General features: G+C 31.9%; 1 protein-coding gene across 2 annotated transcripts in view; it reads left to right on the plus strand.

Annotated features, from left to right (window-relative positions):
- The window catches only part of milt (trafficking kinesin-binding protein milt), a 184,564-nt gene that overhangs the window by 57,545 nt on the left and 110,241 nt on the right, over positions 1-16,778 (plus strand). For both annotated transcript variants that reach the window (XM_085957531.1, XM_085957530.1), the window contains 2 exons: positions 13,412-13,516; positions 14,219-14,323. Coding sequence is in view for 1 of the 2 variants with exons in the window: in XM_085957530.1 (XP_085813656.1) it covers positions 13,412-13,516; positions 14,219-14,323 (210 nt within the window). In the remaining variant the exon portion in view is untranslated. The remainder of the gene's footprint in view (positions 1-13,411; positions 13,517-14,218; positions 14,324-16,778) is intronic.

Below are 16,778 nucleotides of genomic sequence, written 5' to 3' on the forward strand. Positions count from 1 at the left end.
ATTATACCCACCAGTAACTCTCTTGTGGCTTTTCGATGACCGCTATTCAAGTGAATCCAGACTTTTTTTTTAACGGCCCACGTGCTCGTCGTAGGTCAAAATTGAGTTTTTATTGTATTTTCAAACCATGATCCTGGACACTCCTTAAACGTTGTAGATACTCTATTTATATAATTTTGAAGCCTTATTATCCTTTATAGTTATTTTAAACATTTGATGACTGCATAAAGTATTTTTGTTACATAAAATAGTATTCTTTTAAACCTCTCGCTCTAATGTTTTAGAATATAGTCATATTTCGGTACATAACTGTGCAGTGGTGTTAAGATTTTTTACATTTATTAATTTTTAAACGCATTTACAAAACCATTAGTATGATTTATTACGAGATAATTTTTGTAAAATATTCACGATAAAAAATTATATTGATAATCTCTGTGATCCCAAATTTGACAAGAATTAGGCATTTTATTATTCAAAAAATCGGCAAGATTAACACATTTGAAGATGATTCTAAAAATATTTATTATAAGCTATGTCTTTGACCATTCAAGTGTGATAAACATCTTATGAATAATGATTGCTTTATAATAATTATTGACCTAAGAATAAGGTAGTGTTTTTTTAAAATACGCCATTTCTTTTGTCATTCCCTAGTGGTTAAGCTACAACATACGGCCGTAGCCATAAATTGACAAACTATAATTAAAGTAGGGAGTAAAATTATGTTAACGCGCGTATTTGAACATGTACCTAACCGAATTTTTTTTTATTTTTTTTTAAACGGTACATGTTCAAACACGCGCGTCAATATTATTTTACTCCCTACTTCAATTATAGTTTGTCAATTTATGGCTACGGCCGTATGTTGTAGCTTAACCACTGGGGAATAACAAAAGAAATGGCGTATTTCAAAAAAACACTACCTTATTCTTAGGTCAATAATTATTATAAAGCAATCATTATTCATAAGATGTTTATCACACTTGAATGGTCAAAGACATAGCTTATAATAAGTATCTTTAGAATCATCTTCGAATGTGTTAATCTTGCCGATTTTTTGAATAATAAAATGCCTAATTCTTGTCAAATTTGGGATCACAGAGATTATCAATATAATTTTTTATCGTAAATATTTTACAAAAATTATCTCGTAATAAATCATACTAATGGTTTTATAAATGCGTTTAAAAATTAATAAATGTAAAAAATCTTAACACCACTGCACAGTTATGTACCGAAATATGACTATATTCTAAAACATTAGAGCGAGAGGTTTAAAAGAATACTATTTTATGTAACAAAAATACTTTATGCAGTCATCAAATGTTTAAAATAACTATAAAGGATAATAAGGCTTCAAAATTATATAAATAGATTATCTACAACGTTTAAGGAGTGTCGAGGATCATGGTTTGAAAATACAATAAAAACTCAATTTTTACCTTCGACGAGCATGTCCCCCCTTAAATATAACTAATGGAAAAATTCAATTGGTCTTTCAATCTTTCATACTAAGTTTATTAAAAATAATTACATGATAAATAGAACTTTTTTTACCACGTTTTTAAATTTTCTGTTGAATCATATAAACTTGACAATTCTATGTATTAATAATTTAGGACAAATAAGGCACTTGTCAACAAATCATTTTTTTGCTATTTTGCAATAAACAAATATAGAATACTGAAATGTCATTTTGATTTCTATAGTAACGCACGTAAGTATATATTATTAATTTAGTTGCTAGGACCACCCCCTTAGCAACCAATAACAGTGGATTGGATTACGGATTTCTTCCGAAATAACTTTTCATACAAAACAGAATTAACTGAAAATTAATTCAATTCTACTTAAAGATGGCTAAAAGTATTAAAAGAATGCATTGGCATCGTGTTCTGATATATTCTAAAAGTTTCAAATGTCTAGCTAGTCGGGAAGTTAGTTAAAAATCGATTGCAAGATTTGTACTGGATAAACAACCACCGGACAAACAAGAATACGAGTTGAGAAAAACGTGGTAATAATAAATTTATGTCACTTATGATATCCATATTTATATTACAATATACACGTAATAATATAACTGTGTAATCTGGGCATTTAAGTTCTCTGGTTTTGTCTACAACTAACTATCGAGGTATGCCAGCTATTTTTTTTTTGTGACAACGTGTATGTACTGACGCTTTTTTGACCCCCCCCCCCCCATCTCCATACCTAACTGACAAGGTTTTATCTTTCTTATTAACATATTTCAAAATTAGATGTCTTCAACAACCTTGCAATATTATAATAAAAAAACTTATTTTTCAAAACACACTTTTATTGCACATACATGTTGGGAAATACCAAGCTTCTCTTAGTGCAGGATCCCATAGACTTCTCGTATACATAATATGCGGAACGCATTCTGACAATTGGAATAGGTTTTAGGGGTCACCAAGATATATAATGTCGATGTTGCCAGGCGATATTAGTGGTCAATTTTTTTTTATTGACGTTTTAATTTTTTTTCTTATAACCCACCAAAAATTGTTCCGAATTCTTCAATAAAACCAAGACCGAATCAGGGATTGATTGAAAATGCAATAATTGTACCATGCCATCGGCATGGTCGTAGAACGGTTCGTCCCATTTGAAAAAATAAAAATAGCGGGTAGTGCAATGTGTTCAAAATTATCGATTCTTAGGATCCTCCTTGGCTTAAATTATTTTATTTAGTAGCATTTTTGTATAAAATCACCCAGATTGGTTTCTTTACTATATCTATGCATATGACATTAGTTTTAGTATTATGGTTAATCCAGAAACAGTGTAGGTTGCATATATAGGTAGGTGAATAAATTAAGTAACGATAACCACTAACCACACTAAGTACACATTTATTTAAAAAAAAGAAACAGCAAGTCAAGTGTTCAAACTGCTTTAAGTAAAGTATCATGATCACAGTTTTTACAAACACTGCTTACACATTTGCACAATGATATACATGTCAAAGCCGATCTCTTATAACTACATGATAATGTACGGCAGTTAGAATTACATTTGCATGGTTTAACTAAATAATTTGTTAAAGGTTCATTCGTGATTAATTGTCTTGGATACAAATTATTTTCTCGTAACTCATCGCCAAGTTGTAGAAATCAATAGGCTCAAATAGTAGATCAGGTGAGCTTTTCCATAAATAAACTTGTGCTGAAGTCTATGGGATCCTGCACTATCTTGAACTGATCAGTTCATTAAATCGGAACAGGGAACACCGGCTTAAAAAAAGTATTGGTTTATGGCGACTGGCTTTCGACTTTTTTATCTGGTTAATAATGATTATTGTTCTGTCGGTAGCGGTGGAGCATGTCCTCCTTTTATGTAAGTATACGGAATTGCAATCATGGCCAAGTGTTTAATCCTAGAATTGATTTATATTTTTTCGATCCCAGAATTTGTCAAAAAACAGTGATTATAAATGTATCATGATTTTATACTACCTACCAAAAAACATTCAAAATATTTCACATTTTTAAAACCTTTTCTCGATTGATAATTTAGTTTGTATAAATTTGTTATTATAAGTATAATATATGCATATTTTTTATTCCCGTGATCACGTGAATTTTAAGAAATTAATGATATATTTCTAAGATAGGTATATTTTTTTATAACAGATAACATGTATTTTTTCAAGCAATAATTATATAAAAACTAATCTTTCATAATAATTCCGGATTTGCAACATTTTAAATTCCAGGATTTGTGGTCCAACGAATTGTGCATGATCCCGTGACTGTAATACCGTAATGCTAATGCATATGAAATTAATTAACCAATTGAGATTTATAATTTTTCAGTTATTTCGTAATTAAATTATGCTGTACCTATCCTCTCAAAAGTGCCCAAAATAGTATACAATCATTTATGTATCGTCAGTATTTTTGCACCATAACCTCACATCATTATGATGCATTCGCAGCTACGAAAATAATATTCATTGATTACCGCTATGATCACTCGACCTATCCCAATGAACCTGTTTGTTGATTCGTGCCATCCGATTATTCAACTTTCTTGTTACGAATGTTATGTTATGTATGTCATATCGCCGAAATTCATTTCCATCTCGTGTAAAACCAGTTTCTCTATGGAGCCTAGCAAGGCGATATAAAACCATGACTCACTTATTTTAAATTAAATATTCAATTAAATGGTCGTTTGTAAGCTATGCTGGCGGTGCATAGTCCGAATCTATTTAATTGAAATGTGTTGTGATGTCATCGAATTCGTACCACGTGCTTTTATTTTACATCAATGGTAAATTGATTTGTTGGCGCTAACAAATTGTGTTTGTCCATTTAGTTTTAGTGTGTTTTATTTAAAGAATGTAAATTTTATTAATGTGTTTATAAATAAATTCGCTGAACAAATTATTGAATTCAAACTAAATTTAGATCAAGGTCAACAAGTAATAATTATACACACACATAAAACAGTAAATATAGATAATAGATCGCTCCATTCGATGCCAGTAGTTAGTTACTTTGAAGTAATACATACTATAGTCGTGTATTTATTTATTAATTAATGGCTCCAATATATTGTGGATAGGTTCTTATGGAAATCGAATTTAAAATGTAATCGATGACAGTTTTATAATGGGAACTCAGAATTAATGTGAACTGAAATACCTAACGGGCGTGGAGAAGCAGGCAACCGATCTCGAGTGTGGAAGAATACGTGATAAACTTAAACACGTGTCAAGAATACGTCATACGTCGAATACTGACAACTGCTCTCGGTTTATGCACTCACGCTCATTAAATATTGGTGTATTGAAGGTTGCAACACACACTATTGCACGTCCATAATGCGTGGCTCATTTTCGTAGCACACTCGCACATTCAAAACCCTGCGTCAAAATGTAGTGTATTGGAATATATCTGATCTCAATACTATCGTGGACATGTTATATACCTGAAACTTGGAAATAGTTATGTTTTACTTTGGCCTATGAGTTTTATTGTTAAGTAGGTATAAGATTTGCATTTTGATAATACCTACCCCAGTTAAATCAACAATACGATAGATGGTTTTTTATTATTTATATCTTATTACTTATTACATACTCGGCATTATGCATATAAGTAGTCTCTAGAAAAAGTGTTTTCGATGTTTTAATTGTTTTTTTAATATTTATCCGCTAATCCGCTAACATTTGATGTATCTACCTAATTATTTTTAATATACTGTTTTTTTATTCAACGAATAAGACACAAGATTTGAGAATGTAACATTTTTTATATTCAATATACATAATTTGAAAATATCACACACTAGAAAAATGATTCGTTGAATAAAAAAAATGTTTATAAAATTATTAGCAAGTCAAAGTACATAGTACATAGTAAAATAATGGAGTAATCCGCGACGTCGATTAGTAATTAAGGATTTAATTGATACCTACCTTAATTTAATATACTAAAACCGATAGCCAACATTATAACGCAATTCGATAAGCATTTCATGTAACAACAATTTTACTACTAGTTAAAATCGTCGTAAATTACTAAGATGCCCGTAGCTTAATTGGAAAAGCATACAAGTTCAAGTCCCGTCGGGTGTCGTATTTTTTTCTGAAAAATGATTTTTTCTAGTGCACTGCATATGCGTGAGATGTTTTCAAATTATGTAATGATTTTTATTGAAATTACAACGTAATTTTTGTTCTGAATAGTATACAATAACTGTGTTGAAGTACGGTTATTTCAATCTTGTAAACAAATTATCACTTTTCACCTTTGTATATTGGACCAAGAGCCTTTCTTTACCTATTTGAAATTTGTGCAGCTTGCTTATTCTTCTAGTAATTTGTAAGCATACAATATAATATAGCGTGGGTATTCTGCGAATAAGCATTAAGTCAAAAATACCAGTTTTGAGATAATCGAGTTTGAAAGTTTGGACGGTCTTAACTTATTTTATATAATATATAAAAGGCAAATTCCTTTCTGCGATATTGCTTTGAGTATGACTGAGTGCAGTTTCGCACGCAGAATTTTGTGAATATAGCCTGAGAATGAGAGAAGCAAATGCACTAAGTCCCTTTAGTGCCTTTTCTCTGAATAGATGAATGTCTTTTTGACTTATAACATAAATTATCTTCGCCAGTTTTATAGATATGACTGTGTGTGTTTTTGTAGACTATAGAGCGTACTCTTAATAAGATTATCTCATCATTAAGTCAAAACAGCAAAATTTTGACTTAGTGCTTTTTCGCAGAATACCCACGAAGGTATAAAGGTATGTATAAAAAACAATTACCGAATAAAAGCACCGGCGTTTTACAAATATTTTTTTAACGAATATGTGTATCTATAAAAATTCAGTTTAAATCTCGTGTTTACAGTTCACACTCATAAACATCTACAATCGCTGTTTCTTTCGAAATCAGGCTACGCGGATTGCTCTGGCCCCAATAGTTTACTCCCGTTCGGTAGAAATGCGTTTCCGGCGACGGAGAAATGTGGAGGAAAACCGTCTGGTAGCTAAAATTAATACTTACTGCAATGGGTTGACGGATGCAGTCAGTCAGAATGAATGTGCCCCTTTGGCCCTTTGCCAAATATCTCGGTAACTAAGACATTGACTTCGTGCTCGAAAGATTATGTTGTTTCATCCAGGAATTTTGGTTCATTTGTGCTTCATTTTTTGACGCAAGTAAGTACACTATTATTTGTACTACTTAGCAATTAAAATTTCCTTTGTAATTGCGTCCATGCCCTTGTCGTCTGTTTTTTTCTGGAATCTAAACTGCAATGAGGTAATTAATGTCCTTGTTCGTTGATTTGGGCGCTTTAAATCATGTTATCATGTTGTGTATATCTTGATGCTGTTCTAATTCGGTAGTATATTGTGTATACTGTATAGTGTATAGGTATCTATTATCTACGAGTTCATACTCTTATTCGAATCACAAACATTACAGGTTTTTGGTATCATTAAATATCATAGATGCATTGATAAGTTTCTTAATTTCCAATTTTAGGTGTAAAAGTTAGGTATAAATGAGACATATTATGTAATATAATGCAGAAATTAGTAGATTAGAAGACAATTTTAATTAATCAGTCCCATCCCAACGTTGTGCAGAAAGATCATATCTAAAATTGAATATTTATTTTAGGATATTAATACTAGCGACCGAGGTTACTTGATAAAATTTGAATATAAATTCTAATGGATTTAAGTTTTGTACTATTCCATTTGAGTCGTTCTTTGCGACCCGGGTTTCGCCTTTCAGCATCTTTAGGCTCCATGCGCACTCGCCAATGGTAAATACACACTAACAACGAATACAGTTAAATCTAACTTATATAATAAATTAATACAATAAAATAGTTAAAATTTTTATCACCCACCTATTAAATCAAGGATCACAATAAAAAAAAATAACAAACAAATTATGAATAGTTAAAGTGTTTATAAAAAACCCCTACCTTATCGCTAATAATACAATCAATAGGTTTATAAATCGTTAAAACCCTATATGTTAGGTATACTTAAAATAAACTATCCTATGTGCACGTTTGTCAGTTTGGCTTGACCTGTAATAAATTGCGTTTATTGCATTTGCAAAAAAATATGTTATGTATTAAAATAATTATTATTTATAACTATTACCATTGTCATGCTATAATTAATTAAGGATCTTATTAAAAATCTTTTAAATTAGATATCTATTTTCAAATGTAAATTTGAGATGATCTTTTGAATAATCAGCAATTTGCTAGTTAGGCTAATTCTACATTAAATTAATAAATATTCTCAAAAACTTTTCGAACAAGTCGTTGCAAACAGTCACTATAGTAACGGGTAATCGAATTTTGTGGTAATTTTCGAATAATCGTTTAAGCAATACAATCGGTAATCGTATTATGTTGGTTAGACGAGTAAATCACAGGAAGTACAAATTAGTCTCTATCCTCAAAGTTAGTTCCGTCTGAGTCTGACAGTTTATATACATTAACACATCTCCTGTTTACCAAGTGATGGATCTTCTTTATATAACGGATTTTTTTGACATAATTATTATTTCTTTAATAATTGGCACACACCTTCCTGATATTATTTATTTTTGTCAGCGATGTGACAATGTCACTCAATAACTAATGATGTGAAAACGTTTTCTCTTATAATCACTCAGTTGTCTAACCATTCAATTTTATACTTATACCCTCCAGTGAATAGGAAACTTTCAACTGTTTCGAATAACTTTTGAGATATTTTAATTTAAACTATTTACTTGAACAAAGAAAACTAATGTTAACTCTCAATTAGGTACTTGTTAAATAATGGTCGTAGGCGTAGAATACTATACCAGATACCTACATTTAGCGTCAACTCTTTCATAGACAATCTATATTATTATGTCTTTGTTTTTTTATCATTTTAATAGTTCTATTGTTTTAAAACTGCTTCGGGAATAATATTTGCTAATTTAATAGTGAGAAGTAAAACAATTAGCCAGGGAACTCTGAAATTAGCATTACACTCTCATCTAAGTATCATAATTCACAACCAATTTTAACGTATTTGCTAATATCTTCGTGTGTAGGTTTATCATTTGTGCCTACATATTTATTTATATATATTTCTTCTTGATACGCCTTACCTATATAATTATTTTAATCTTATACTCCGTGCGACTTTGGATCTCAATGAGACTATGGTACGCGGATACAATTTCTTCATGTCCGCAAGAATTAATTATACAGGGCTAATTTGTATATTGCATACTATGCTCGTTATCGTCGACAGTGTTTACATAGCTTCTGTCGAATCTATTGCACGTTTATAATGTGTGTTTCATTTTCGTAGGACACTCACACATTCAAAACCCTGCTGCAAAATTATGCCTATCTGAATTCGATTTATTAATCTGTTATGTGGTACATACGTATTGCTATATAATTGCATTGCTTAAAAATGTAACACAATACGTCATAACGACATGTTATTATTGTGCAATGTATTATATTATACGTTTTCACAAAAAAACAATCTCTCCTATTTAGAAAGTGATATCTTCTTCGTCATACTATATGGCCATTTATGTACCATAATAATACGTACCTATATTTATATATTATAAGTATACTTACTATTTAAAAAAAATCTTAATTCATACTTTTGCTAGCTGTTTATTAGTATTTTCTTGTTAGAGCATAATTATAACAGACACTCCATGCTGCCAAATATTGATATTATATTATGTTATATTAACCGAAGACGAAAATCTGCGTTATACAGACGTAGCCTAAACGTAAAAGTGAAACTGAAACAAGGTTACCAAGGACTCAATGACGAAAGATGGAGGTAGGCTGTGTAGATCCGAGATAAATATTGCAGACTAAACGTTGTCCGTCCGTCATACTTATATGTTTTCATTGAATTAAGAAGTTAGTTTTTCACTTTTACCGACTAAAGACGAAAATCTTCATTGTATAGACCAGGGTTTCCCAAACTATGTTCCGCGGAACACCAGTGTTCCGCCGAACCTGAACAAGTGTTCCGCGACCATTTGGAAAGGTTTTATACACTGCAACACATTTAATAATCTTCTACTAAGTAGAAGTAAAATGAGTAAAACTAAAATAATTAAAGAATCTACTTCTTATTGAAAGGCGAGTGATGATCAATCTCCACTGATGTTTATGATGTCAAGTATCTAGATAGGTCATGGCTCCCACAAGGGGGGGCTGATAGGCCTCTAGCCTTGGGGCCTGGGCTTACGGGGGGGCGGTGTGAGAGATCGACTAGCAGGTGGGAACACACATCACAAACATGCACTAAAAGTAAAAAAATGTCGCTGTTTCACTTCAAGCATACTAACATTTAATAATTTGTGGTTTTGCCATACTTACAATTTTTGATTATTGTCGATATTTGACATGTCCATGATTGTGCATATCAACATAAAAGTGGGTGATTAAAAATACAAAAAATCGCTAAAAATACCCTTAATTTTACCTCGAACACCATTTGGAATATGCAACTGTAGATCGTCACATTGCCTTTAACCTTAGCGATAAGTAGGGAGCCGCCAAAGATCCTAGCCAGGGGGCCCGATTCGGGATGTGGGGGCCATGATCTAGGTACAGGCGGAGGAACATCTTTTCTCACACCGTGCGCATGAAAAATACGCGGTACCTATATTGTTTTTAACTGACCGACTGATAAGTCTTGTCAGTTTAACGTCAGTTGCCAAAATTGGCAGAACGGTTAGCTGCGCTAACAAATAACGTACAAAATAAACTAAGTGTTCCATTAAAATTTCCGGGTTTGCCGAAGTGTTCCATTGCAGAAAAAGTTTGGGAAACCCTGGTATAGACGTAGCCTATACATAAAAATGAAGCTGAAAAAAGGGTACTAGGACTAATGATTAGATTAGATGTAGTTACATATAATACTTAAGACTATTATACTATTAAAGTGCAGGCGTTTCAATACAGTTGATTACATGGATTATTAAATATTGCCAATATAAACCGTGCAAATCGTATTATTTATATGAATAATCACGAAAAATAAAATAATAAAACGTCAAAAGAAGGCGACTTTAAACAAGAGCTTATAGCTGACATTGGTATTTTAATGCACCATCAGACAAAATATTTTTTTCTATGAATACGTATCAATATTCAACCACACTAAAACGTTGCACAATAATTGCTATCAAATGTTAAAATTTATTATTCACAACATTCATATGATTCCCTCTAGTGATATATCCCAAGCTCTTTGGTGCCAACCAAACATTTTGAAGAAAACCTTATTTTATATAGATGGGGCTAAACTCTAGACTGCTAATTTTCATACAAACTGAGTAATCTGTTCGAGGATTTTAGAAGGTTGATTGTTGCAAAGAAAAGTGATACTTATAACATAGTGGAACTTATGCATCATCTTTGGTGTCATTTTTTTATACAAGCTGTGTGGGACCAATTATTTGTGTAGTTTGTGGAGCATTAGCAATAAATTTTGCTAATATAACGACCCTGCCCCAAAAATTGTCTAGATTCGGCGCCCCGCCTCTCGAAAGCGTGATACTTACAGGTAATAGATTATAATTTATACACAATTCAACACTTACTATGATTAAATTTAGTCACATATTAACCGTCGCTAACTGTAGCGATCTACACGTCAGGTACTTACTACATACGCGTACCAATTCTGACGGGAAATGAGCAATGAAAAACAATGCTCAAACGTACTCCTGTAATATAATAATCATATGACGCAGGATATCCGTAGATTCGCAGCGCCTCCAGCTGGGTTCACGGACGAAATAACTGACAGCATACAGGCTTAAGATAATATAAGGATTTTTCATATAAATGAAATTTCACGATTAATACGAGACATATTAGATTGGTATATGTAGATATTGTCGAAATTTTCCACGTGTTAAAACTGTGAACTAACAATCCCCTCCAGAGCAGCTAATCGCACTTCCGTTTTCAAATGAGGAACGCCCCCAAATTTAAATGCTCACGTGGTGTACGGATCTATCAATTTACGTAATTTGAAGGTTTTTGTAATAAAAAATATCTCTAAAACGATCAGTGGGTCTATTCTATACTTATCGAACACTAAATTGATAAATAGTATCAAACTTAGGGTAGGTTTGTATCAAAATATTAGCACTTATTGTAACAATTACACGAAGCCGGTTTTTATTGTTGCAATAAGTGCGATATTTTAACAGCAGCAAGATAGGCGCTGTTAAAATATAGCACTTATTGCAACAATAAAAACCGGCTTCGTGTAATTGTTACAATAAGTGCTAATATTTTGATACAAACCTACCCTAAGTTTGATAATATTTTTCACTTTATCACTTTAGCGGTCGATAAGCATAGAATAGACCCACATGAGTGATGTTAGAATTGTTATTAATAAACTTTTAGTTTATTGCGGAGAAGAAAAAGAGTCGCGTCTAAAAGTGAGCAGATACATTATTTAAACATGCATCTAGCAAGCGTTCCTGACATGACAGACACGTCACTGAGAAGTCTTCTATATGTAACTACAGCGACTTCCTGTTATCGTCGATTTCTTGTTGTCGGACAGTAGTGTTGTACAGTACACTATCTATAACACTAGTGGTAGTCTTAAAACTTTGTAACATCTAGTTTTTGATATAGGCTGTAAGATAGAATACATGAGTAGAGTAGGTAGTCGGAATGTCTTCATTCTTCTTAAACCATATAGGTACTCTCCTTAGCTCGAGCATATGTGGACACAACGTGACTTCTCATGTAATGCCAGAATCCCGTAGCTCCGCCGTATACATCCTTATGCGTGATATTTAGCGGTATGCCATGTTGAGATCTCTTGAGGCATCCGTCGCACAGATTCACATTCATCGTCATACTAATGAGAGACTGCATGTTTACACTTTAAAAACGTTTCACAGGAACATAGGAATTGGAAAATGAAAAATACATCAAAATTATAGTTGATACTTAGATATTATTGTACTTGCATATATTGTAGAGTTTAACTTTTAACATATCGGTTTAACATTAGCGGAGCAGATATCAACGCGATGCGGCGATAGGCTCCTGATCTATGGGTCACTGGTTCGAATCCCACTATCATTTCAAATTCGAAATACGTACCGTTTTTTTTTCATTGAATACATTGTGAGTTTGGATAGAAAGTTTCAAAATATTTCCATACCGTGAAGGTCCGCACGCTTCGTTTAGCGGAAATAGTGTTTTTTTTTTGTAATTGATATTATAAATGTACATTAATTTTAGAATTCGTCTTATCGAGTTATGGAGAACGTTTTCAAGATTTAATAAGATTTTAAAAGTATTATAGGTACAGTATTGATAAAATGCAACTTTAATAATATCACTAGCTACCCGTAACTGCTCCCTATGGGAGCAAATGTCTATTTGGTAGTGAAAAATAAAATTCGTATAGTGGAAATTTCAATTTTTGATTTTAATATAACATAATCATGTTGTGGGCGTTGAAATGAACAATTCGTTTGTTATGTACTCAATATATTTTTTTTAAATAAATAAAAGTAGAATAGAAGTCTATGGTTATCTAAGCATTAATCTGTAAATAAATTAATAACATTTAGCTTGCCCAATTCACACGCAATTTTGTTAGATGACAATTCTTAGATCTATGCTGTTACGTAGTTTTTTATGCAAGTGACATAAGAAGCGGCATTCATTTGTTTTTTTTTTAAATGTTGTATAAAATTAGTGGATATCAGAATAATGCGTTTTGAATTTGGAATGTTTACATACTCATATAAATAAAAATATATCGGAAAAAACCTCTTACACGTTTAATATACTTACTTAGGTATGTGATATTATCTTATTTTTCACAGAGGTTTGCAGTGGCGGTGAACTACCTGAAGTGGAAATAATCAGTTTGCTGCATGAGAACATTCCCAAGTACAGACTTAGGGCAGATTCCCTAACAGCATTTTCAGGTAAACCAATAATCACTTTTATCATGTATTTACAATTTAGTACATTCTTCCTAAGTTGTATATGCTAACTTGCTGCAACTAGAAATGAAGATATACAGAATGGTCTTGGCAGATGCAATGAAGATGACACGTGGCGAGGAAGATATAACCACGAACTGTACGCGTTGTATCTTTGATTTGTTGGTCCTCGGATGGATAATACTGTAACCTAATAATTAATAATAAAAATATTTTTTCTATCCACTCATATTATATATAAAAATTCCCCTACAATGATTTTACAAGACACCCAGGAGACTATTCTTCATTAGACTGAAATGGGAACGGTCTATGATGGATCTGCACTGAGGTGATTGGACTGTGTAAATACAGGACAGTGAGATTGTGGCAGACAGAAGTAAGGGAATATTATATCTGGAGGCGGCCAATGCCCACATTGGGTTGTAATGTAGGTACTACATAGTTAGACCTGTAACGAATATCATTGTACCAATCGTACCTGCCTACTTGCCTTGTTTTTTTTTTAACCGAAGTCCTTTTGAAGATAATTACTTTTATTTGAAATTTTGATCACATAAATCAGATATGCGAAAAGTTATAATTGGAAATCATAGTTGGCGTAAAATCATTTTTGTGGACCGGTGTGTGATAAAAATTATATTCGTGTAAGTGTAAAAAGTTAATATAGAATATTTGTTTCAGGATACGAAAACCAGGATTGGTTCATTCCTTCACCAGCGCTAAAGATCGACGACATCGATCTCAAACTATCTCCCGATCAAATCAGGGAGACACTTAATTATTTCCGTAAGTGATATTTTCTTTATTCACTCACACACAAAAATGCTGTTTCCCCTCCACCAAGAAAAGTCTCTTATCTTCGTGATAATTATAAAAATATTTTCCCGAAAATCTTTCCAAGTTAAACTAAAAATATGAATGAACCTAATCAACATTTTAGCCATTCTCTGCTTCCATAAAGTAATTAGGTATGTTTTATTATATTTACATAGTATCAACTTTATCAACCAGCAAAATATCTCAGTATTAATTTTATTGTGTGTGCTAAAGAGAGATAACCTCTTGCCATTGTACGATAATGTGTTAATTATAAGCTAACTAAGTTATACAGTATTATTCCACATCTAAAGGTAAGAATATTGCAATGTATATATTGCTGTATTATCAAAATTATTGATTGTAGAATTACTAAATTGGCGTGGAAAATTTAGTATTAAACTCGGAAGCAGTTAAAAAGTTTGATCGATAAAATGTTGTCCATAAATTCAACAGTAACTAGGTTCTTAATTATATTTATTGTCAGTGGTAATTTGATTAGTGTTGTTTTGTTCACCTGCCACTAGATTGCGTTGGTGTCGCGATATTAATATTACAGGTATCTCCAACGATACGACGCGCTTGTTTTCCTTCGAATACACAGGTGTCGTTGGCGGCAACGAATTTCCCTCACAATCGTATTTTCATTTTCACTGCTAGCATTTTGGTCTCTATGGTTATATTTAATTTTAATATACAGAATTCCAGGAAAGTGACATAATTTATTTATTTTTTACGTGTTTATAATATGCCTGGAATTGTTTTTTAATATTCCATATTTTTCATAATATTATTGTTTATACACGACTGCAAATAGATGGCTGTAGTTCTATGATTTTTTTTAAAATCATTCACAAACATTTATTATCGACTGTCAGTGAAATATGTAAAAGAAGGTTTTGTAGGCTTATTTCTGTCTTTAAAACCCTTTTAATTATCCAGATAAATGCTCTTCAAGTAATACTATTTACATTATGTTATCATATCACTGTTATCAGACAAATTGTAAAGAGGTACCTGAGTATCTATATAAGTTATATTAATTTGTTTTGCTTGTTTATCAAAATAATCGATGCTTTTGCTTGCGCCTTGTGTCTACTTCTTATCGATGAAAAATACGTACATGACTCAAACGAATGATTTCTTATTTATGTAAAGGTCACCGTAAAATTGGTATCTGTATAATGCAGAATAAGAAGTTCTTACCGTACAGTATCTTAGTTACTTTGTGAATTTTCTATCTTTAATTACAGTAATTTGTGAGTAAAAAGTAAAAACATTTGGGGTTTGTTTCAGTTTTTTTATGAATTTAGTATTATTTTTAAAATATTTACTACGAGTAATAAATTAATTGGAAGATTTAATTTCTAATTATCTGTAAAGGAAAGAAATATATTGTGTATTTTTGTAGTCAATAATGTGGCAACTTAAATCTTTTGAATGCCTATATAAAAACTTATAATGTCGTCGGTCCTAGATTCGAATCTTGGGTCTGACAAATACACATATTGTTATAATGGATTCCATCAAGTACCTTCGGTCAATAGCATTAATACACATAATTATTGTTTTTCAATTTGTGTGTTTGGAGTCAGAGTATGAACCTAATATCGAAATGAGCCGATTAGGATCGGACATGCTCAAAAGAAGAAAGAAATATAGAAGAAAAAACCAGTCCTTAAAATTTAATATAATCATCATCAGTCTGAATCCATCCACTGCTGGATGAAGGCCTCTCCAATCTGATTCCACTTCCCTCGGTCCTGTGCGTTGCGATGCCACGTACCTCCGCAGAACTTAATCATTTCATAGATCCAGCGGCCTCTAGGTCTACCTTGCGGACCTTTTGTTCCTCTTAGGTACCACTGGATGACTAGATTTGTCCAGCGATTCTCCCTTCTTCGATATATGTGTACAATTTAATATAATTTGTATTATATCATCTGTAAAATAGAATTCTACCAAGTGAATGCTACCTCAGTTATTATTTTTTTCTGTGATTTCGTAATTAACAAAAATCTTGTTTTGTTAATCCGACACTGATGCAATGGGAAAGGATGCAAGATACAACCATCGTCTAACTAGCTTGGAGTAATTCGTTTATTCTAACCGCATTATTCACGTATTACAGAATGAAACAATCATCATATTATTCATGTTTATATTCACAAAAATAATTAGGTTCTTATTGATTCTATCTTTATGTTGTAAAGTAAGCAACTAGGTAGGTCCATTAAAATCGTAATATTAATATACATATAATACATCAAGAAGTAGTGACATAAAACTGTAACATCATTAAAGTGATTAGGTGAATACTGACACTTTATACCGGTACTAAGTATTATAATCTATTAGAAACAATGTTGTTTAGAGTGTTGTGTAAATAAGTTGTGTATTATGATTTTCACTTCTCATCTTGTAT

Source organism: Rhyacophila brunnea, unplaced genomic scaffold (assembly GCF_057557595.1).
Source record: "Rhyacophila brunnea isolate RB1 unplaced genomic scaffold, BYU_Rbru_1.0 scaffold_7, whole genome shotgun sequence".
NCBI classification, from domain to species: domain Eukaryota; kingdom Metazoa; phylum Arthropoda; class Insecta; order Trichoptera; family Rhyacophilidae; genus Rhyacophila; species Rhyacophila brunnea.